The 25,349-nt window shown below is 36.3% G+C and overlaps 1 protein-coding gene across 1 annotated transcript in view; it reads right to left on the bottom strand.

Annotated features, from left to right (window-relative positions):
- Positions 1-1,825: 1,825 nt before the first annotated feature.
- CNTN3 (contactin 3) overlaps positions 1,826-25,349 on the bottom strand; it is a 328,940-nt gene continuing 305,416 nt past the window's right edge. The window contains exons 20-23 of the mRNA XM_045808104.2: positions 20,625-20,808; positions 6,360-6,472; positions 5,575-5,743; positions 1,826-3,779 (exon numbers count right to left, since the gene is read on the bottom strand). Of these exons, the coding sequence (XP_045664060.1) occupies positions 3,679-3,779; positions 5,575-5,743; positions 6,360-6,472; positions 20,625-20,808 (567 nt within the window). The 3' untranslated portion in view covers positions 1,826-3,678. The remainder of the gene's footprint in view (positions 3,780-5,574; positions 5,744-6,359; positions 6,473-20,624; positions 20,809-25,349) is intronic.

The following is a 25,349-nucleotide window of genomic DNA, read 5'->3' as shown; positions in this document are numbered from 1 at the left end:
ATCAACACAAACCACCTTCAAAAAATGTAAAGAAAATGTATGGTGAAAATTAAACACAAAGCCTAGAATATATTTTTCAAACAAATATTTTTATAATTTTTACTTAAAGAATTCTGAAGCTTGGTCAGTCTTATCTTGGATAGCCTTCCGTGTAAGAATTAGAGAATATCAAAATTTACAATTTCAAAGAAAAGCTTCTCAGCTTTACCATCCCGATTTGAATTATGACCAATAATAGAAGCAGAACAAAGTACATTGCAAATTGGTACTACAAATTCTTATTCAAAATCTCTAAATTTGATGGATCTGATTTTGAGAGGGATCTAAACATGCTTTAGAGCTCAAGGTTTGCGGTTTGCCTGGGTTAGAATCCGATTTTACTTGCCCTTGCTAGAATGGCTGTACAGTGTACTTAATCTGGTTGAGCCTTGGCTTCCTTAACTGTAAAATGGGCTTGATATTAGTACCTAACTGTGATTTTTTAAATTTTAATTTAGCAATAGTAAAGTGGCTCAGAGTCTGGCACAAAGACAGTGAAGATGTTATCTGACATTATTATTTATTGATTTTTTAAAGAATTTACCCATTTGCGAGAGAAAGAGAGAGAGAAAGAGCACGAGGTGGGGGAAGAGGGAGAAACAGGCTCCCGCTGAGCAAGGACCCCGGGACCACGGGAGACCATGACCTACTGATGAGAAGACTAATGATTAGAGCGTGGTTCTAAGCACTCACACACATGGTTTCATTTACTAACACCCAGCCTTTGAAGTGAGCACACCAATAACCTCAATAAACAAAAGATGAAATTCAGCACAGAGGGTACAGTAGTCACTGAAGATCTGACATCTCTGTAAGAGTAATACTACCATGGTCCCATTCTGCAGATAGGGAAACTGAGCCATATGGAAGTTACTGAATGTGAGCAAGGTCACATGGCCCTAATTAATGAGGGTGTAATTCAGACGAAGGCAATATGACCTGATTCTGCTATGTCCAACAGCCTTGGCTTCAGAAGAGGACACGGGCACGGGTTTTAATGGCATAATCTGTTTCTGCATATTCCCTGAGTCTTTCCCTTCATTAAGGTACACTAATACACCTAGTACAACTGTCATAAATTTAAAATCACTCCTCCCTACACACAGATGCACACACACACACACACACACACACACACACACCCCTGGCACCAGCCCTACATATACTTTCCCTACTTGATTATCTTGCCTTTAAATGTATCTTGGAATTTTCATGTAAGAAAACAATTGAAGTATTACTTTAGCATGAATTTTCCTTACATCAACAATAGTATTTAAAACTCTACTAATTATGAACTCTTTTCTAGTATATTTTTTGAATTATTTAGAATACATTACACGACAAGGATGGTTTAGAAAGTCTCAAACACTGGTACCAGGGAGACGGTATAAAGGACTTGATGAGTTGATACTAATCTTAAGAAAATGCTTGTCAAAAATGTGGGTATAGACACCATCAATCAAGTAAAGTCATTAGAAACTAGGTATCATAATTTTGTAAAGTGAATTTTCTGTTTCCCCTTCCCTCTCTCCCCATACCTGAAATACCTTTAATATAAAGGAGACTGTTTTAAACTGCTGTTTTTACTAAGTCAGTAGGGTATAAAAATAACTTAAAAAATATCCTCTTAAAAGATGGAAAGATTAAAATTTGGCTGAAAAATATAAGAAATGATAGCATCAGCATAACTGTTATGGTGCCCTTCCATTTCCCCCCTTAAAATATTCTTTTTGACCATACCACAATGATTCATGCATGGACATTTGATTGCTATAAATTTTATTCGAATAATAGAAAATAATACATACAGATAACCATAGGATACACACACAGAATTTAAAGATAAATTTTATACTTTTCAATATGAAACAAAGTACATATCTCATGGAGATATATTGCTACAAATGCCAGGAAACAATAGAGTAATCATCTTGAAAATGGAAAGTATAGGAACATATTATCAGAATTACTAAATAATAAAAAGGTACAACTCCATTACATGTAGCATAAAATACAGGTATTGGAGAAAGTGTTTCCCCACTTTTTGACTGGAAATAACAATGGTCATATGAAATCTACTAGTCATTCAGATTTTTTCTAGATATATACAGTATATACAGACCTTGCAGAGAAAGTTATAAATATTTTTCTCCTTTGTGTATAATGACTTTATCTCAAATGTAATCTTTCAATGTAAAGTAACATTTCATGATGGTATCAGAATTTTGCTAATTTTTATGCTTTTTTGATATCTGCACTGTTGGTTTCAAATTCTGATATCTTTGTAAAGAAGAACAAGTTCCTGCAAAATGTGAAATTGGTAGGAAAGAGGTAAAAAATTGATTTTGCAATGTCTAACACTCAATCTGTCGATTTTCATATATTCTTTACATATTGCTATGAAGTCATGTCTTCAATAATCTTTTGAAAACCACATATTGAAAGACTGAGTCATACATATCAAAGTCAGCAGCACTGCCATGGTTCTATTACAAATTTAACTCAGAAACTAAAGAGCCTGCCAGACTCACTCTGATAGACGGTTGGATTTCATTAAAAAACCATCTCCACCATCCAAAAAAGAGAGGGTCCTTTAATGGAATCAGAAATTGGAAATGAAGAATTGTGTGAATTTTGTTTAATAGTTGAGTTGAGATTCAGGTCATTCCTTATTTTCTCTACCGTGTTTTAATAAAACCTGAAAGCTCGTTCTTAGGTGTGAAGGAAACAATTACTTTTTAATTTTTTTAATACTTGAGAAAGAATAAAATGGGATTATTTCCATTTTATAATATCATTGAAAAAAAGAAAGCATTACCCGTAATAGAATGCAAACTTTAAAAAAGTAGCTGGTCCTTATGACTTTTATATGGTTAAGTAAATTCTTACTAAAATTTTGCAGATTCAGCATGTTAAGGATAACAAAACACTTTCATATTCCCTTCTTTATCTCTTAACAAAGAATGCATGGGGCAGGGGCAGGTATGCTGCGTATTATCTCCACATTTCACAGATGAAAAATTGAGAACTAGAGAGAGCAAGGTAAATCTTGTAAAGAATCTCACAACTTTGTCATACCTAAACAAAACAGCACTGTTCTAACCTCTGGTGTAGCATTTTCCAACATTCTTTTGAATCATATGCACCCTCTTCCAATCAGGGTAATTTTAAAAATGTATTTTCACCTTTGAGTATTTCAAATGGCATATCAGGATAATACTGATTAAGTCTTCCAGGCAATGCTGTTATAATGGGAAAAAAACATTTGGATTAAATGAGTTTTTCTACATTAAAAAACAAAGAAACAAACATGTGTGTGCATGTGTGTGTGTGTGTGTGTATACACATGACAGCACGTGAGTCTATCCATAGGCAGTGCTTAAAATCATAGTTTACGAAGATCTTTATCAAAAGTCTAATGTAGGTAATATGTAAATTCCTTTGGTTTATCAAGTAAATATTAAGGCATTTCAGATTCCCCTAAAAGGATTTACTGTTTTTTTTATTATATTCATATTTTACCTATAGAAAGTTAAAAATACAGAGTTGAAAAAAAAACATGCATAAGCACTGCATTTCATGAAAGCACTTTTTCTGTAACCAATTAACGTTCTGGCAAATAATAAAAAAAAGTTAATATCACCACAAGGCATTTACAATAAAGAACAATACTACAGGTATATAACTTGACACAGCGGGGACACTCGAGATGGCTGAAGTAGACCCTCTTGCATCCATATCTGTCAACGGTGAGAAACAGCTCGTTAGTAAGGATCGTCCCGATAGAAATAATCAGGGCAAAAGCCATGCCTCTCCTATCAAACTCAAATCATACCCTGAACCTAACCTAAAACCACAAGTTACTATCAGCCCTCATTTTATTTATCAACGTAGCATATATTCCTTGCCAAGAATATCTCTAAAAAAGCTGATGTACTTAAGTATTTTTTTAAAACCGAATCTAGGCTTTGTTCATCTAATATTATTTAACTTTAATTGAAATTGCAAAAACAACTTAATCATTTTGAAAACAATTACACTTTATTACAGACAATTTGGAGATAATTCAATGGTTTAATTAAAGAAAGCTTCATTGGATAAGAGTTTGGGAAAATCTGTGTTTGTTTCTACTTTATGCATTTCTAGATAAATTATTAGGCACAATATAAAACATCATCTTTAAAAAAAAAAAAAGACAATCAATAAAAGCTCCATTTTCCGAGAGAGGGCCTTGTCTGCTCTAGTCCTTGCAAGCTCAGCGGAAGGCACGTGTCAGACGAAAAGGCTACTCTTGACTCAGCAACCCTAAAATGCAAAAATCATGTCTGTTCCCGCAAAAGCATAGAAACTACTCCTTGTAACAGTTACACTCTGGCCATATTAGAATGTGAACTCTACATCCTGCAGTATTCTAGGAATAAGAGAGCATATCTTAATTAACTTTAAAACCTATATAATAATCATAACAAGCTTAAATTTCTAGTTTTGCTCTGTTGACGCGCATACAGTTTTTAAAATGTCTATAGTCTGAAATGGTTTTTATAGATTTTTATGCTGTGAAATTCAGTTCTAAGGTAAACGCTTCCCATTTTCTTGGTATAGTTTAATTATTTGTTGGTCTTAGTCTAAGTATGGCGGTCTTAATGATTTCACATTAAGATAAAGCTCTTCCAGGTCTCCATATCCCTCCTTCTCCTTACTTCCTAATGATGTCAGTCATTTTGTTTTCTAAGATTAAAGAGAGAGCTTTTAGTCTTATGCCCAAGACTACAGACCAGGTCAAGCCCCATGAAAGTAAACAGGGAACAAGGTTATTTATGTCACTGAGAACTACAGAATAGAAGACAAGACGGCTTCTACTCTACTTAAACTGAGGTCCCTAAACTCCAGAGTTGAGATTTGAAAGAATAAATGAAATTTCTTCTACCATTGTCACTGATAAAATATGAACGCGCATCTGTTTCCCTTAACTCTAAAAGTGTAATTTCTATCGTAAAATAGGTTTAATTTGGATTTTGAAAGGAAAAGTTAGTGTGAACCTCCTTCAAAATCAGAAACGAAGAATTTTTTTTTAGAAGTGCCTTCTTGGTTTGGCCAAGCAGTTTATGACCTTAACAATGTTAAATTTCCACTTTTTAAAGAACTGATGAGATTCATGTATAATTTCTAGGAGGCAAACAAAGATCTTAAAAATAGTTCAACATTGCCCTTGAGAAACGCTTAAGAAATTCTGTCCTTTATGGGCAATCCAAAGGCAAATTTAGGCATAGCTCATAAGGAGGGAAAAAAATTCAAATTAATAAAGTTCTGCTAAATATTTTTCAATGTCTTTTCTATCTTATTATCTTTCTTCATATTTTGTATCACTCATGAAAATTTCTCTTACCATCATCTCTCATATTCTAAAACCTTCTTACCATTCATATGGAGGAGGTCATGGCGAGAAAATGGACAGAAGGCATTGACTGACTCACTTTTGGGGCCTCATAATGCTGATGTTATCAATAAGGTAAATGTTGACTTGGACCGACTTACTGGTTATTCTTGGAATCCTGATCTGTTCGCTACTGGTTCCATCCCCTCCATCCGTGGTGGCCTTAACTTCAATAATATAGTCCTCTTTAATGGGCAGCAAAAGTTCTGCTGACGTTTTATTTGTGTTCAGCACTTGGACATTATTTTGACTGCTAGTCCTATAGAACACCTAAAATGCATGAACAAATACATTTATTTCTTATTGTCTACTCTTACTTTTTTTCATAGAACTGATTATTCTGATGTTACCTCATTTATATTGTTTGTCTTGTTATATTCACCAGAATGTAAGTGTAATTCATAGCTCTTTCATAGGTCTTAGACTGGCGGTCAGCCCACATTAGAATCATCAAGTCCTCAAAATCAAGGAGGGGAGGAGGAGTGAACTTCTTCTATGGAAGAGTTCAGGGGCTTGGGCATTTGTGAGGTTGGAGAGAGGGGGCAAGCCCCTACTGCACTGATCTCAAAAGTCAGACCAACAGATTAGAGCCAATAATTTCAGTTGTTTTTTAAGTATATGGTGAGCATTGGAAGTAACAAAGTAATTGACATCATGAACAATTTATAAACTTTTTGTTCAAAATCCGTGCATGACCAGAATTACTTCCTTTAAATTTATAATTAAGAAATCAGACACTTTTTGGGGAAAATACCCTTTTTATAAAATTTCGATATCTCTATGTCCAAATCAGATTACGGCAACCATATTATCACAGCTAGAAAAATCATTCAAACCTAGCTTCCCTTGCCAGGAACAGGGAAAGAAAGCATTGCAAATGTCTTACTTTATATCCCGTTACTTCTGATTCGTTCTCCATTGCTTTAACTTGTTCCCAATTAAGTAACACTTTAGTGTCTGTAGCATTCCAAACAACATTTCCTGGTGGCTGACTGGGAGCTTGAAATGCAAAATGAGAAAATGAATCAGATTTGAACATGAATGATATTTTACATAGAACGGATAAATGATGGTCCTCGGAGGCTTATAAAAGGACAGCAAAATCTCTTCGGTAATATGCAGCAGAATCAGAAAACAAAATTAGGAGTAGCTAAATTTCCTTTTAAAAAGGTTTTTCAGTTAAATTGTGAGAATTCATTTTATCATATTCATCACATCTTTGAGGACACTTCTCACTTGTGGCCGTGGGTCTTCTGGAAACACGTTGATAGTGGAGATAAGGAAATTCCTTTACCCACCACTAGAGGGCCGCTTGTAGATGTACCAAGAAAGGCAGGCAGTGTGACCCACTTTGACACATCCAGGCAGAGGCTGAGAGAAATTGCCCACTGAGCAGATTAAAGACGCGCAAAATGAAGTGTGGCTGATTTTTAAGCCAGCGTTGTGTGATGAGATAGGCAAAATGGGAGGCAATCAAAGATAAGGGTTACTTATAATAATTCCCATGAAGTAACAGCTATTCACATGAAAAACTGCAGCAGAAAGCCTATATTTCACTCTTGGTTTTCCAAGTTTTAAATCAATTTTTGAGAAAAATAAGGCAAAACCCTAAAACATTAATGAGAATTCCATTCGATAATGAATGACATTCTCTGAGGTTTAAAGGCTTGGATTCATAGCTTAGTTCCCTCTCACAGACACTAGACCGCAGACTCATGCTGGGGGGAGGGAGTTCAGCGGCAGCGCAGACAGGACATTAAAACTCAGTTTCCTGTCAAGCACAAAACAAACACAATATTATCCATTCGGCCGCAGCATCACAATTGCCCAAAGCAGTGCCGAAATATGTTGTACTTGTGGATTTAGCCGCAGAATGTGATCTGGTTAACTGAATTTGTAATGGGAAAATGATATAAAATATTGGCTCTGCAAAGAAATTTCTAAACATCATTGACTCATGCCACGAGGGAAAGACGGCTGAACTTACAGATGGGAAGAGCTCTCAGATACATTTATGTGACTAATGACACCAAACAAGACTGTCTTCTCTGCAGATTCTTTGGCTTCGTGTCTGCTCTGTCACGCTATTCTATGCTGCCTTTGAAATGGTGCGGTCGGGCCTTAGCAACGACTCGAGGTCAGCTCGGAGAGTGCGAGCTGCACGGCTTTGATAACAAAAACGTGTACAAGGGCAGTTGCTTTAGGGCTGAAATACTGACGACCATGTTCTGGTGACTCAGTCCAAATGACATGAAGGCACAAGCGTTAGAACATTTTTTCCAAGGTCGGTGATTTCCTGCGTCCTGACAGTACTGCAATGGGCCAGGGTCGGCCCGATGCGGCTCCGGGAGCAAAGGCAGCATGGTCTGCTCTACCGAAAGATGCGTGCTTGGGAGGTTACGGGAAACCTGAGTAATGGCGGCTGAATCAGCTCTTCCAACACGAGTCTCAGAGACGAGATGACTGCTAACACTGAGGCTTGTCTTGGATCAGTCCAAAAATAGATGAGTTGAATGAATGCAGCCTCAATCGAATACTTTTTGAATAAACAGAGAGATAAAAACAGGAAAAGGGAAAGGAAGAAAAATCAAGGTTTGTTCTGGGTCTGATTACTGTTATTCTGAATCATATCAGTGTTTCCTGAGCCTCAGATAATCATGTACCACTTTCATAATGTTTGCTATCTTTAAAAAGAAGACTCGATTTAAAAACAAACAAACATAAACATCTACCTTCGCTTCATCCCAACCACTAAGACTCACACAAGCACGGGCTTGATATGCTAGCTACGTTCTTAGGGTACTCTTTCAAATAAATGAAGCACTATCAAACTAAAAAAGAAGTATTTGTGAACCACCCTCGAATCATCTCTCTTACCATCACTGAGAAGAATAACATCATCTGGAAAATTCTACACCAAATAAACCTTCCTTCCATGTTCAAAATCTTATTATTGTTAGTAGCCAAATGTTTATTAAACACTTATCATATGGGCATGGTAAAATGTGCTTTAATATAATTTGCTTAATTCTCATTGCATTATAATAATGTCCATTTCTATACATGGGTAATATGGACCCAGAGACTTAAAAAAATTGTATACTCATGTTCATAGCAGCATTATTCACAGTAGCCAAAAGGTGGGAGCACCCTAATTGTCTGTCAACAGATGAAAGGAAAATTAAAATGTGGTACATACATAAGGTGAAGTATTATTCAGCTTTACATAGGAAGGAAATTTGCTGACACATGCTACAACATGGATGGACCTAGAGGGGATTATGCAAAGTGAAATAAGCTGGTCAAGAAAAAACAAATTCTGTATGATTCCAATTATATGAGGTACCTAGAGGTGTCAAATTTATAAAGACAGAAAGGGGAGTGGTGCTTGCCAGGGGCTGGGGGTTAGGAATGGGGGTTATTGTTTAATGATACAGAGTTTCAGTTTTAGAAGCTGAAAGACTTCTAGAAACAGTTACACAACAACCAATCTTAATGCTACTGAACTGTACATTTAAAAATGGGCAAGATGGAAAATTCATGTTATGTGTATTTTTAGGACAATTAAAAATTAAAAGCAAGAACTTGCTAAGCTACACAACTGGTGAGAGGTATTAAGTGGATTCAAGCCAGCTCTGATTAATTTCAGAGTCTATGCCACCCATACTATACTGTGCTGAGTACCTGAGGCCTTTTTTACCTCCCGAACAACTGATCACAGATCTGTAAATGATGTGAAAATGAATACGAATCAAGAATGTCACAAAATATACTCAACTTCCACTGTCACAGGAATGCTTTTCCTGATTTCTCAGACTAAAGTGGGGGCTCTTTTCAGATACCAGACCTTTCTTCATAATCTTCATCAAAAGTACATTTTACATTTCCTTGTGATTTTATTTTTATTAATACCCAGTTTTCCCATTAACCTGTAAGATCCTTGCAAGCAGACACAATGTCCAGTAAGGTCTCTGACACAGAGAAGTTGATATGGTCGATTTTATTCACTAGCCTGATGCCTTGCCAAGGGTAGATATCAAATTAGATTTTGTACATGACTAATGTTTTAATGTAAAAAGCACAAAGTCAAGGATTAAGGAAACACTTTTACAGTGTTATCAAGAAATAAGTTTGACCCATTTCCTTTGTGCTCTTAAGGAATGATTCATGCAATGAATATTCTGAATGGGGGAAAGATTCAGAGTGTTAGTGAAATAATTCACCATGGTGGCAGCAGGACAAGATTTGGCTGGCCACACTTTTCAAATGCAGCATACCCAAATCAAAATGAACTGTCTAGCTACATGCTGGAAAGTTCTCCAAGACATCCTAACAAATGTTATACATTTTCAAAGACAAAACTGGGAGCATGAACACTCATTGATCATCAACTTTGAGTCTTGAGATCGAATATGTTCAATTGTACTGAGGCTAAGATGATAAGGAACATAACACAAAGAAAGAACAGAATAAGAAAAAAACTTTGGAAAAGCTGGTATATTGATTAAATGACTTATTCAAGAAACATCTATGTGTAAGGGTTAAGGAAAAAAATGAATAAGGAGGTGGCAACATCTGAAATAGATTTTGAAAGGCAAATTATGATGTACTGTATGGTGACTAACATAACATAATAAAAAATAAAAATAAATAAATTAGGAGTCTATCTGAAAAAAAATGGGGAGAATATGTAAATAGATACTTTCCAAAGATTTTCCCACACGGGGGGAAAAAAAAGAAAAAAAAAAAGAAAGGCAAATTATGATTTTTATATATAGAAGTGAGAGAGGGAAAGGTATCCAGCACAAGGATAAACATATGCCAAGGCACAAGGCAGGAAACAACAAGGTACGGCAGGGAGCGCAGAAGTTCTGACTGGTTACGAGGTAGCGGCGAGGAGAAGGGATGGAGCAGATGCAGTTGAAGCAGCAAGTAGGAGCCAGATGCTGAAGGGTTCAGGAGACCAAAGGAACTAGAAAAGGAATTTTTTTGTAGGCAATTAGGAAGGCAATAAATAAGTGAAGGGTAGAAAAGTGATACTATCAGTTTTGTGGTTTCATTGATCTTTGTGGGAGCAGAGAGAAAAGGAGGAGACTCTCGGTGGGCATTCTGTTGGGAGAATCTGGTAGCACTTCATGGAAGAGAGAATAAAGTTCTGTTCACATGATGATGATTGCAGCGGAGTCGGAAGGATGCAACAGACATGAAATTTGTGTAAACTCAATCAAGTCATGATGACTGACATCATACGGCTGCCGGCAATAAAAAACAAAGCTAACTCTAGCTGACGACACAGACCCTGGGGAACAATGTCTCTACCCGGAATTTCCTTTGACTACATATTTAATAACAATTTCTTATGTCTTAGGGATCCTTCTTAGTACATTAAGCAAAGAGATAGACATGTTCTCTGACTTCTAACCGTAGGCCTTATCAGTGGTTCCCAAAGATCAATATTTCTACCACTACGGATGATTTTAGGTGGATGACATTTTTAATTGGGAATATGTACATATTTTCAAGTTAGGTTAAAAAAAAAACCTGTTACATCTAATTCTTGATTCACAGATAGAATTCTTTTGGATGAAGCCAATATTGATACATCTGTGGTGATCTACTCTACACACAACACTCAGATCATTAAAATTACTTTCTAAATAATGATTCAGAACAAAGGCTATTATGCAAACAAAAATAACTCAGATGTTTCCAGCTGCACACAGATGTCTGGTAAGCATCCCAAAACACACAGTCACAATTCAAACTAAGATCTGACCTAAGGGAATATTTAACGCAAATAATTCATTTTACACCAAGTGATCAAGAAAAGAATATCACTCTACTAGTAACAGTCACAGAGACCCTGATTAGCTCATTGCAAAACTTATTTTCAGGTATGCATTTTTTTTTTTTTTGAAAATCAGTTAGGTTTATTTTTCTTTGCATTTCATTGTACTGTTTAACTTTTAAACTTTTCTATTCAAATAATTGCTTGTTTTCATTTTATAAAAACAATCTTATAGCTACTCCCTTACAATAAAGAGTATTAGTGATTTTCTGTTTCTAGTAAAGGTATAGTTGCTTTTTAAAATAAATGTATCTTATCAAATTAAAGAAATGTATTAGGAAAATAATAATACAGGTTGCTTGCGTCTATGGCTAAAATCATGAAAAACACAGTGACTGGAGATGGCAAAATAGTGGGCAAATTAGGAACAGGCTGAGTTGGCTCATTGCATGATCCAATCTTCCCTTTAGCATCTTCATTCCCATTTGTGGTTTCCATCCTCCCCAAACATTCACTTACCTTGTATTGAGCCTTAAATGCCCTTCTTGTCTATCTTCCCAGGGTCAGACCTCAAGTGGGAACCCTTTGCTTCCACAATCTCTAAAAACAGGCTGCCTACACTTGTCTGCCAGGAGTTATCTTGTAACAGAACAGAAAAAAATCTACCTCATATACCTCAGACCAAGGCCTGGAAGCACTGTCACCATTTACAAGGCACATGTCCTGATTGCTGATTGCTCGTGCAATCTCACATGGGAGAGAATGGGCCTTCTCTGATGGACAGAGAGAATGGCTGGACCTAAGAAAAGACACCCCAGCCAGCCATCCCTGCCCATTGACACCTGCCTGGCCATGGAAGGTATCTGACTGGACATTTCTCTTTTAAAATAAGTACTAGTTTGGGGAAGTTTTATATATTTTAAGGACACCTTATTGACATATCTAGGTAAGTAATACATCTTGATGGAATAAATCTGTACAATGTAACTTGTTATTTCTCTTTAAGCTTGTTATATCTCTCTTTAAGCTTGTTATTTCTCTAAAGGCTTGAAGTGGTGGATGCTGAGGGAAGGATGGGAGGGAGGAAGGGTGCGGACATTGGAAGCAGGTAGTTCAGGGATCTCTAGAGGTCTCTCAGCAACCTGAGTTATATTCTTAGATCCTCTGGAAACATCTCGTTGATGATCCTATTATTGGCTGGTAGGGTCGATTGCGTTATTGTTTAAAGTATTTTGAGGTAGATTGTATTGTTGTTTAAGATCTTTGCAAGTCCTCTGCCCTTTACTCCTTGTGGGAAGATTATATTTCTCTCTCACTGACATTCAGCTTGGCCATGGGATTTGCGGTTCCCATGCCTGTAGGAAGACATACTTCTGCTTCTTGCTGGCATCCCACAGACATCAGGCTTTGTCATGTGACTCCTTTTGACCAATGGAATGTAAGCAAAAGCAAAATGGGTCATTCCCCAGTGGCTGCTTCCAAAGCCACAGAAGAATCTGGTCAGCCCTTCTTTTTTCACTCTGCCATAGATCGGCACAGCGCAGTGAGTGCCTGCTCCTTCAGTCTGGGTCCTGGAGTGAACACAGCATGGGTCAGATCTGAATGTTACTTGTGGTGGACATGTAGGATGAGTGAGAAATAAACACTTGTAGTTGGAAGCCACTAAGGTTTGGCGGTTGGATACCGTGGCCTGGATTAGCCTAATCTGACTGGTACAGCTATTCACCAGTATTCTAAATAGCTTTGATGCAACACTATACATTTTTGTAAAGGCAGGGAGACATGGGATACTATACATTAATATAGCTTATCTGTTAGGACTTCCAATTTCACTTTCCAGATTCTATCCTATGTGGAAGCCCAATTCAGAATATTCAGACCGAGTCCTACACTTTATTAGAACTAATTTAATACATAGTCTACATTTTTAAATTTTTGGTAAATTACATCTCAACTTTCACATTGTATAGATTTATCAGCTCCATTTCTACTATTGATAGTATATGCTAAAGTAGAGAAAAATGACAAAAACTAATTTAATTTTAGTAGAAAGGAAGCATATCACTACCTAGTGCAATGCTAATTGGCAGGCTGCAAAATTATTTCAATAATTTCAAACGTTGTAACAAAAATAGTATTATGTTGAAGGCTTTTATTATTGTTCTTTAAGCACCCATCATGATATCCTCTGTGTATTTGATTAATAGACTCCTCAATGTCAGCTTTATAGATTTTACTTCGTCTTCAACCTCTTGCCTACAAGCAAGTGATAAATATAAGGTTGTTGACTGCATGAAGCTACGAATATAAGGCATGCCTACCAATAGGAAAATGGTTAAATTGTGGTATATTATCACAATGTAATAATATACATACACTAACATATTTATGAAAAACTATTAGTGACAATGGAAATTGCTATGATGTATAGGTATCTAAATATATAGTGTACTTTCACTGTATAAGACAAAAATCTATAGAACATAAGTCTGAAAAGAAAGTCCAACATTAATGACAGTATTACTGAGTGATAGAATTATGGGTGATTTTTATTTTTTTCCTTACAATTTTCTTTTTTCCCAAATTTTCAACAATGAAGAAATTTTCCTTTATATAATAAAAAGTAGAAGCTGTTAAGAATATTACTGTCTAGAATTTTTTTTTTTTAAAGACTTTATTTATTTATTTGACAGAGAGATAGAGCCAGAGAGTGCAAGCAGGGGGAATGGCAGAGGGATAGGGAGAAGCAGGCTCCCAGCTGAGCAAGGAGCCCAATGTGGGACTCGATCCCAGGACCTTGGGATCATGACCTGAGCCAAAGGCAGATGCTTAACCGACTGAGCCACCCAGGCATCCTTAGAATTTTCAATAGTGAGTGATATTTCCATAGTGGTGATGGTAATTTACTTTCAAAATGTGGAATTTTAAGAACATATGCTTGCTGTGATTAATTATGCAAGACTCAACAGTTTTCTTAATTTTTTTCTTGACTCCTTGATGATAATGAAGTGATTTAGTGGGAAGTGGTTGGTCTCACTGGTAGGTAGAAACTGTACTTTGTAGTTGGAGTTCAGTTGAGTTGAACATCAGCATTTGTCATTAAACTGCTTAAACATGTGACATTGTGAAGGGATCAGGTCACCAAAAGATACTTTCTCCCAAATAATGAGACATATTTGTCTCAGAACCATTAAAATTATTACAAATAAACAAATGACTTATAATAGGAAATTCACTCAATGTGCAACTATACAACAAAAACATCTTCTTAAACCATCTGAAACTCAGAAAAGACTTTTCCTGGGGTCCACCTTGGAATGTTGGGGAGGGAGATCTTTCTTTGTTTTAAGTGACTGGAAATTTCCTTGACCAAAATCTTTCCTTCTTTGGATAATAAAAATAATAAAATTTGTAAACTATAAGCAAAACATTTAAAATTTTCTAGAGAATTTGTAGGCAAGTGGAAGATTTCCAAAAAAGTGTCAAAGCTCCTACAAAGTAAAGTTCGTAAGATTTACACATTTGGCCAGAGGAATGACTTGATCTTTTATTAGCTAAAACTCCCTGACTGAATTCTGTTCAAGTTCAATATTACATTATGTCTTGTTTCAGAACTTACAACATCAGAAATCATTTTGTTGAAGTCCACAGACAAAAACCAAAACAAACAAACAAAACCAGTCCGAAATCCGAGGAACATGCATTAGTGAACAGTGTATTATATAGCTGTCTCTGTGATTTGTGGTATATCATATAAAGACATGAGTAGTTCACATACATATCTGGGATGTGATACATAGAGGAGTTGACAAATAACATTAAGTCACATAGACAGAAATTCCCTTTATTTTTCCTATTAGCTTGAAGACAAAGCTGGATTTGGAGATACTAGGTTTTTAATATCTCTTTGATACTAACATCATAAAGAGGAAGCAGAGTTAGAGGTTTAAACAGGCAAGAGCATGTTGCTAGTATTAGAAAATGGAGAGTGGCTTATTTGTTCATTGTATTTATTACTACTGATTTTATTACTATTTAACTTATTTCGTTAGCGTCTATTTATGGCAATGATACCAGTTTCCGTACTTGGTTGGTCTCCATTTTCGTTTTAAGTTTATGGAAGCAAAAATTATAAGCTAATTTTTAAAAAAAGATTTTATTTATTTACTTGACAGAGGGAGAGAGAGAGCAAGCACAAGCAGGGGGAGCAGCAGGCAGAAGAAGAGGGAGAAGCAGGCTCCCCCCTGAGCAGGGAGCCCAATGTAGGGTTCAGTCCCAGGACTCTGGGATCATGACCTGAGCCAAAGGCAGACACTTAACCAACTGAGCCACCCAGACGCCCCTGTAAGCTAATTTTCAAGACAAACTGTTAGGTACATATTAGAGGAGGCCCAAAGGAATGGCAAAAATTGAGAAGACAGTTCACATACAAAATTTGGGAAACTTTGCATTGAAATATTTCCTAAGCCATAACTTAGAGTATATAATTATATAATTAAATTATACATACAAAAACTCCAGAACTTCCAAATTATGTATTTGAAGCGGGAATATTCATTTTATCAAAAACTTCTGAAATATTCTGACTCCTATTCCTTTAGTGTTTGTTTTACTCACATTACCTTTATAATTCCTTAGGACACCCTTGATTGGTTTCCTTAAATTTAGGCAACTGATTTTAGTTCAACTTACATGGATAAACATTCCATTTGCAAAAGCAAAAACTCAAGTGCAAAACATTGTACCATTTAATATTATTCTGTTTTCTCAAGTGGATATACATGTACAATCATCACTGAAGGGAAAAAAAAAAGTATCTCCTTGTTCCAGGGTAAGGTCTGGGTATGGGATTCAGGCAGTCCAGGGAAGGTTTTCTAACAACTGGCCATAACAACTGGTTCTGGGATGAGCCAAGAAGAACCATCCTTGGCTCTGAATGGAGTTATCAGAAAGGAGTAGTCCACCATCCCCAGGGTGTTTAGTTGACAGAAACAAGCCTTAAGGTGCAAATAGTAATACCTCTACCCTGAAAAGGGAACATGGTGAGAATGATTCCATCAGGAACAGAGCCAAGAGATGGAAAGTTTTGTTTGTTCATCATCTGTTATTGGGCACCAACTATGATTACTTCAACACTGGAAACAGAGCTCTGAGGACAGAGTTATGATCAAAGCAGGTAAAATCTCTGCCCTAAAGGACTTTGTCTTCCAGTCAAAACAGGCTGGAGAGACAACAGTCAAATAAATGAGGACAAGTTATAGAATGTGTGGTAGCTGTCAGTGCTCTGCCCAAGAATAAAGGAAGGAAGGAGATAGACTGTCAGGAGATGAGGGATGCACTTTTAAACATGGCGGCCAGGTGGCACTGAGCTGATATTTGAGCAGAGCTCTGAAAGAGATGAGAGAGAAAGCCACTGGATGCCTAGAGGAGCTTTCTGGGCAGAGGGAACAGCAAATGCAGAGGCCCTGAAGTGAAAGTGGAATGAGTGAAGAGGAAAATAGTAGGAAATAAGTCAGAGGAGGATTTGGAGGATGGATCATATAAAGCCTTGTTGAGCATTATAAGGATTAGCGTTTATCTGAAGTGAGATGAAATGGGACATTCTGAGCATCGCTGTGGCCTATTGGAGACAAGGGTGGAAAGAGGCTGAACAGGAAGGGGTCATTGCCCTGATCCATGGGAGGGATGTTCCAGCTTGCATCAGGGTGGTAGCAGTGAAGCAAAAGACGTGGTAGGTTCTTGCAGAAGTCACATTCTGACTCAGTTGCTGGGCATGAGAGAAAGAGAAGAGTTGAGGGTGATTCCAAGATTTTGGGCCTGAGCAACTGAAATATTGGGATTTAATTTACTGAGATGAGGAATGTTGTAGGAGGGACAGGTTTTAAATGGGGTGGATGGGGCAGTCAAGAATTTAGTTCTAGAAATACTCAGTTTGAGATCTTACTAGATGAACCTTGAGGATGTTGGGTGAGCACTAAATCCATCCATACTGAAAGCCAGAATTACCACTTGACTTTTTAGTTCTACAAAGCAGAATAATTGCCCTACAAATTCTTTCTCGCAATCTCTGAACATAAAATTCTCAGTATGTTTCCTTTTAGAAGCCAACAAATTTCATCATTTACATGCCATCTGCAATTTTTCCTGATCAGTGCCTTTAGATACAAGATGTTCTTAAGAGTTAGCTCTCCTTGGGTTGCAAGTAACAGAGACCCATTTTAGATTACTTAAAGAGGCTAATTAGAGTCTAACTCAGAAATGCTTCCAAAAACACAAGTATTTGGATGTCAAAAATTAAGTGATTAATGGAAGCTACAGTATTTAACTTGAGAATCCTTGTATTATTTTACATTAATCAAAAATAATCACCCAAGATCTGTATTGATATAAAGGCTTCATACTAAATTCCACAATTACGAGTCCATGAAACTTGCACATTTTAAACAAGATGGTAAAAGACCACAGTAAGTGTTTTGAATTCACAATGTTCAGTCAAGAGGAAGTATATTTGATTAATAATAGTCCTTCAGGCTGGCCTGCTTTAGATTTCATTCATTGATTTAGCTACCCACTCAGTATTTAAGGAGTGGTTCGTAGCACCATGCTGGGCACTAGGGTTGGATGAACAAGACACAGAAGGATTCTTTCCCCATAACATTTACAATCCAGAGGGGAAAACAGATAGCAAGCAAATAACCAAAGGTGTTATATTAGTTCTTTCTGTCTGAAGCATGATGATAATTCTCGTTACAGAGATAATCACAAAAACCTTACCAAAATTCTTAAAGAGGATTTGAAGCCAAATCCAAGTCAAAGGTTAGGATGATTATTAAGAGCTGCCAGTAACAGTAATAAGAACAGCTTTAAATGATTCTGTTTTACTTGCATTTTGGTATCTTTAAAGAAAAATTTTTAACATAATACTGAAAATTTAACACATGCTTTTTATATCCAATCTTGAATAATTAAGGATTTCAATGATCTCTATGAATTTCCCACCCAATGTAGGACATTTTTCCCTAATAATACCTGCAGATCAACATGCAGACTCCAACTAAATTACAGAAGTAGGAATGTATCACTTTCAGAGGGATTTTATTCAATTGTTGGAATTCTCAACAGACTACAGCTCTGTGACCAAAGGAGTCCTGTCTATCTTTAATCATCTTACCCACGTCCTAAGCATGGAGCAAAAATCCCAGTAAATACTGGTGTTAAATGAGACATGGATATTCTGATTATACGGTTGAAAGAGAGGCTAGCCCAATTAAGACTATGTCTAGATTTGGTTGCCTATCCTGCTTAGTCTGTGATCTCAGGGAAGTTAAATAACCTATACATGTCTCAGCATCCTCATCTCTAAAGTAAGGCTACCAGCAGCTTCCAAGTCATGGTGTTGCTGTGAGAACTGAGAATCAATACACGAAAAACATACCTAGAACAGTAACTGCAAATTGCTCAGTAAGTGTCAGCCATTAAAATCATAATCGCCATCATTACTGTTGCAAATTTCTACTTTAGATTGGGTGTTTATATGCTACACCTAAATCATAAAAATTTCTTATTGAAATTTTATTTCATTCATTGTACATTATCATAATATTCCTATTATTTGTCCTTTCCTCATGTTTTACCAATTTGCTAAGTTCTTCACTGATTCCATGATGATGTCACACTGTCTTTTACAATCATAATTTTCTAGCAAGTAATCACATCAATTATTAAGTCAGAGGGAAGAGCCAGATAAACTTGTTTGCATATATTCTCGCAATCAGAATTTTTGATTGATGCTGTGCTTTGAATATATAAATAATTATGTATATTTAAATCTTACTAATTCAGAATTGTTACTGAGAATACCAAACATACTTAGCAAGAAGTTCAAAACACAGAATATTTTCAGTTTAAGTATTTCCAAGCCCACATATTCCTTAGTCTAACCCCGCCGTGCATTATGAGTAAGAGGTTGGGTCAGGCTTCCCCTAATAACTAGTGAAGGACAATATTGAATTATTACATGAGTTGGTTGCTTGTAAATGTATGCTATTGAAGATTTATAATGGTTTGTTGCTACACTTTTGCTCTGCAATCTCATTATACTAGTAAATTGATAATCAAATTCTCTTTTATATAGATAATACAAAGATGAACGTGAACTTCGCTGATCAAATTAACACTGGCTAACTAAAATCTATAGTAGTAGAATTATGTTATATATATATATTTTAACTTATCCACAAAGCTATCCAATGATATTCAATTTTATATTATTGATATTCTTAGCAATTTTATCTAACAAATGTATGTTCTTATAAAAATTTGGGAATTGTATATGGATATAGAAATGCATTATAGAAATCAAGTAAAATTAATGTCTCATTCCCATATGAAGCCAGTTAAGCGAACATTTTTACTGAGAATAAATTTTGTAAACAAGAAGAAAAATAATTTTCTGTAAATAAAAGTAATGCATTATTGTGTTAAAAATATTTCATCCTTCATGCCCATTTTCCTTACCTGTACAATGTTAAAAATACTGACAGCTACCTCCTGTGGTAGTTAGGAAGTTTAAATGTGGGAACGCATGTAAATCACTTGGGACATAGAACGTTCTTAATTGCTGTTAGCTATAATGATGACAATGACAAGGACAATTCAAATGGTTGCATTGCAAGAAGTTACTAACACAATACAATGATTAAAAATATACTTGTGCTATCAGTTTAATTGAAATATATGTAGGAGACTATGGAATTGCAAATCATTGATTTTCCTGTAATGTAATTCAAAGCCAAGTTATGTATAGCTTATAATTGCTGCTTGTGAATTTACCTGTGACTACATAGCTAGCAAAGACTCGGCTTTCAAGGCAACTGACATCGCTGGTCAGATTTTTAAAAATATCAGTATATTCACGTGGACCAACATCTTCTGATGGTAATCTTTTAATGCACATTGGCATCTTTTGAATAAGGTAGGAAAGAAAAAAAGAAGAAAATCACTCTTGACTTTCTGGTGTGAAATTTAACTTATTCACATTTACTGGAAATCCTCAAGCTTTGGGGAACTAAGAGAAAAATTGAAAGTAAACTAAGTTTATCACATTTTAAAAGAAAAATGGATAGACTTGACTCACCCCACACTAGGGCTTTTCAAAAGTACACACTGATTTTCACATGGGGTTTCCATCTAAAGATTCAAGGCTATCACGAAGACAAAGATACGTGTGACTCTGAGTTTACAAGGGTTTGGGATGGGATTGTAAAATTCGGTGGGCTTACTGAGTTGGGTTGTCCATTTTAAATGATAAAGAAGGCTACCATAAGCTACTTCCTTGCCATTCAAAAAATCGAATCTACGTACGAGTTTTCTTAGTGGTTGCATTCACTGTGGTGCTGAAGGGCCCAGCACCAGCGCTGTTGTAAGCCCGGACAGCTGTGTAGTATGCCAGATTACTCTTCAAGCCCCGCAGTCTGGCTGACGTCTCATTTCCCCCCACTTTCACTTTGCTTGATGATTCTTCTTCTCCATTATTCCAGTAGCGCACCTGGTAAACAGAAAAACATAGAAGATGCAAAAGGTTGACACGAGGAGTACCACCCTTTACATTAAGTGATTCTCATTAAAATGGGTACTATATTTATATTCATCATTTACCCAACAAATGTTCATTAAGGACCTAGTGTGTGCTAGGTGTTCCATTAGGTTCTGTGCCATAGGAAAAAGGGACTCCGGGAGGAGACAGAGAATAAACAAGTACACAAAGAAGCCAGAGAAAGTCAAAGAGAGTAAGTGCTAAATACTACTAGACTACAGCTTATAAAGGGAAAATGAGGGTGAAATCTGCAAATCTAATAGAGCAAACTGCTCCGCCTTCTCAGGCCCTAACCAACCAGGTCCAAGCTCAACCCCAGAATGCTGGCAGCTCTGCTTCACCTCCACTGGATGGTGGAGGTTTCCTCTGGGAAGAACGTGAACTGTCAGAGAAAAGGCTATCAAAAAGCCAGCTGGCCACTGGCTTGTCCTCCAGTGATGGCCAGGTGTCAACAAGCCCACCTGTGCATGCAGGGCTGCTGAAGAGAAAAGGAAAGCAGTTAGCATAGTTAAATTTAAGTTATGCTAACATGTTTTGTTTGTATTTCATTATTCTGAATCGTGCAAAATGATCTGAGATGTTATATAAAGATAAATGCACATGGAGTATAAAGTATAAAAATAGGTTAATGAGAATATTTAATAAAAAAAAGAAATAAGGGTAGGAAAAATCCAATAAAAATACATGTTTCCTGTCTCCAATTTATGCCATGAAGTCCTGCTATGCTTTGCTAGAAAGTTTGGATTATCCAGAAAGTAAAAGCAAAACTAACGCAAACTGCCACAGCAAAAGACCACCAAATGATTCTGGAAAATTACCACCACTCCTCATGCTGAGACCAGATATCACCATTTAATCATGTAAAGCAGAGGCCAGACACTTAACATCAATATGGAAGGCAGACTGGGTACATATTCTTTGCTTTCAGAAAGAAATACATATGCTCTCTCCCGTATTTCTTGCAACATGTGCCCTTTCCACCTGACTTTCATTTATCTTCTCTTGATAGCAAAATATGAGAACACAGGACCATTTCTATAATTGTTTAAGTCAACAGCTTTTCAGGCACAATGAAAACGAAAGCTGATCCTTAGATATCAGAGTCATGAAGGCAATAGACCCTTACGAGGACTGCGGCAAAATAGATGACCAAGTTCCATCTTAGAAAGGGAGCCACTGAGAAAAGGTGGATCCAGTATTTACAGGTCTTCTTTTTTTTAAGGTTTATTTATTTATTGGGGGGGTGGGGGGAGAATTGCAAGCAGACTCCCCACTGAGCATGGAGCCCAACGCAGGGCTTGAGGCCCTGATCCTGAGTTCGTGACCAAAGCTGAAATTGATTTGGACACTTGACCACCTGAGCCACCCAGACGTCCCTTTGTTTTTTTTGTTTTGTTTTGTTTTTTGTTTTTAAGAAAAGGAGAAACCATTATTTTCATGTGAAATGGCCCAAATTTAGAGTTGGCTCAATTTTTTTCAAGTCATTGTATGGTACAAACAAAGCTTGTTTATGAGCTGCTCAGGGTACGAAGCAGTGAGAAAAATACCCTAGAAGTTACTGTGTTTTGGAAAAAAAGAGTAACTATAAAATTCTTTAGTTAAAAAAATTAGTAGCAAAGTATAAATCTCAGATTTTTCAATAATGATCCTAATTTAGCACACTAATATTGTACTAGAACAGTATTTTCCCTACATATGTGTATGTATGTGTATGTAATATGCATGCATATATATGTGTATGTACATGTTTGTGTTTTTATTTATATTTACTTTCATATTTATATTTGCATATAGGACCCCTTAAATTCATGTAAAATACTGTGTCCATGTATATGTATATTTGCATTTCTCTTGGAAAAGAGTTATTAATTTTTATATAAACCTCAAAAGAAGGATATGAACCCAACTGAGCAGGACTAAATTGAATATGTAATCTCTACATCTTTAAAGCATTGAATTAACACTGAAACTTGATGATGACATTTTAGCAAAAAAATCCACATATTTTGGGAACCCACAGATTTATCTCGGGAAAACCACATAGATTTTATTCATTAATTAAAGATAATATACAAAATTGTCTTTTATAAAGCCACAGCCAAGTAAATTGTTAATGGATACTAAAAACTGGTACCCATTCCAATTTCAACAACTGTAAACACTAGGCAGGGTTAGGTTTAGAGGACTTCAAAATGATAAGACACATTCCCTGCCCTTGAAAGCATTATCCACTTATTAACTAAGAATGACACATAATCACTAATTAGAATAACATGTTACAGACAGCCTGAAACTTGAGGCCTTGGCTATAGCATAGATTGGGGAAATAAATCACATAATTATGAGTTTTCAAACCCTCACTTAACAGATGGGACAGCAGAGGCACTGAGGAGTTAAGTAACTCAATCAGGGCCATCCTGTCATACACACTGGTCTCTGCTTATGGGTCATTCTTTTTCTGTTATGTCAAATTTCCTGAATTTAAGTTGCCTAAGAAAGTGTTCCTCAGGTGACTGACTCAAAGAAGAAACGAAAATAATTTTTTAATAGGCATAAGGAATATCTCTTATAAGTTTATTTATAAAAAGTACTTAAGGTTCTTGATAGCAGTTGCTTCTAAAGTACTCCATGTACCAGAATGAGAGATTTATTTTTATTTCTTAGTTCTGACACGTATTAGAAATATTTAGACCATAGAGAAAATTTGTGCCAAATTGGAATGTGATATTCATTGGAATTGATAATGTAATCTCCTTACAAAGCTTTACTTAAAAAATTGAATAAATATGCATACAACTCAAACATAAAGAAACAAAGCAGTACATTAATATTCCCAGTTTCCCAATGAGTAGTTAATAGATTATGTCCTATAAATTTATGCTCGAAAATATTTAATAGGGGTAGATAGTTTTTTTTTTTTTAAGGAGGGAAAAGTAAAAAAAAAAAAAGTAAAAGAAGAAAAATAAAGGCAGGAAAAGTCAAGAATGAAATAAAGACAAAGACCGTATTTTCTCCTCAGTTGTGTTTGGGTTTAAATGGTAGAAGTCTTATACCTGAGAAAACAGGCTATAAGTTCTTGCTAATTTGGGTTTTACAGACACAGCCACAATGCAGGGAAGAAGAAAGGAAAAGCATCTAAAATGAAGGAAAATCTCTGCAAATATAATTGAGCAGAGTGTGTCAATTAGACTTTGATTTAAAAAAAAGATATGATGGAGAACATACATATATATGCATATATATATATATATATGTATATATATATTTGTGTAACATTTGGTGGAAAAGAGTTAATATAACAATGACAGAACATGAAAGTTGCATCTGCTAAAGATGAGCAGAGAAAAATATTACAAAATACATAAAGAACCCCGCTAATAAGAAAGTTAGCAGACTCGACTAGTGGGAGACCAGCTACAAGATACTGATCTCAAGTGGATCTTAAAATAAGTACATTTAAAATGTCCAAATTCACTAAAGAAGGGACTGAATCTATGTTGCCAAGAATAGAAGATTAAAAAAACAAAAGAAAACTGGATGGATTGGAAAAATATCAGAAGACTACAGCATTAACAGTCAGTGACAGAATTAAGCTGAAGACTACGTGATTGAAAAGAGAATTCATAAATCCACAACATGGAGAAAAAAAATGAAGATTATGAAAACAAAATTGAGAGATACTGAAGATCAAATGAGAAGTTCCCACCAGAGTTCCAGGAGAGATGAAGGAAAAGGCAACAATGAAAGAGAACATGTCTGAGAATTTTTCAGAACCGAAGACACACACTTTCAAGCAGTAAATTCTGAGTCGGGGGCTGTGGAATAAAAGGTAAATCCACCGCAAAAGAGCAGGTGGTAAGAATAACTGTGGTTCTCAACATTCTTCCATCACCATATACCTGAGAGTTAGAGCCCATCCTCTGGAATAGCTGGGGATCACTGTGCCTTGGTTTGCTAGTATGGAGTGTGCACCTGTGAAGAGAGACAACTGTACTTCTTGGCGTGGCAGACAGCAGGAGGGGCAGATGCCAAGCTCTGGTCACACACCTGAGGCAGTGTCTGTCTTCGTCATCTCCATAGCTCTAGCACCCACAGCAAAGCCTGCGCACACTAAGCACTCAGTATTGTTGAGTTCTTCAGTGACTTAACAAATGCAGTCTAAAATGCCTCCTTCCTTTCCACCACGGAGATTCACAGATTCCCAAACCCTTGGAATCTCCTGTTGAATGCTAATGAGCTATCTGGTGGCTGCAGGCTCTTGGATAGCTTTAGTTTGGAGGCTGGTTGCCAGGGGAACCAACCTGATAATAAACAAAGGGTGGGAACATTCAACCCCACCTCCTGACCAGGGGCTAGAGGTTGGGTTTCTTGGGTCAACTAATGATCGTTGATTTAATCAATCGTGCCTATGTAGTGAAGCCTCCATAAAAAAGCCCTAACCTGAAGGGTTCAGAGAGCTTCTGGACTGGTGAACACATTAAGATGCTGGGAGG

This window comes from Ursus americanus, chromosome 14, assembly GCF_024610735.1.
Source record: "Ursus americanus isolate L20-20 chromosome 14, mUrsAme1.1.p, whole genome shotgun sequence".
Taxonomy (NCBI): domain Eukaryota; kingdom Metazoa; phylum Chordata; class Mammalia; order Carnivora; family Ursidae; genus Ursus; species Ursus americanus.
The sequence above is the reverse complement of the archived record's forward strand: the minus strand, read 5'-3'. Positions and strand labels throughout refer to the sequence as shown.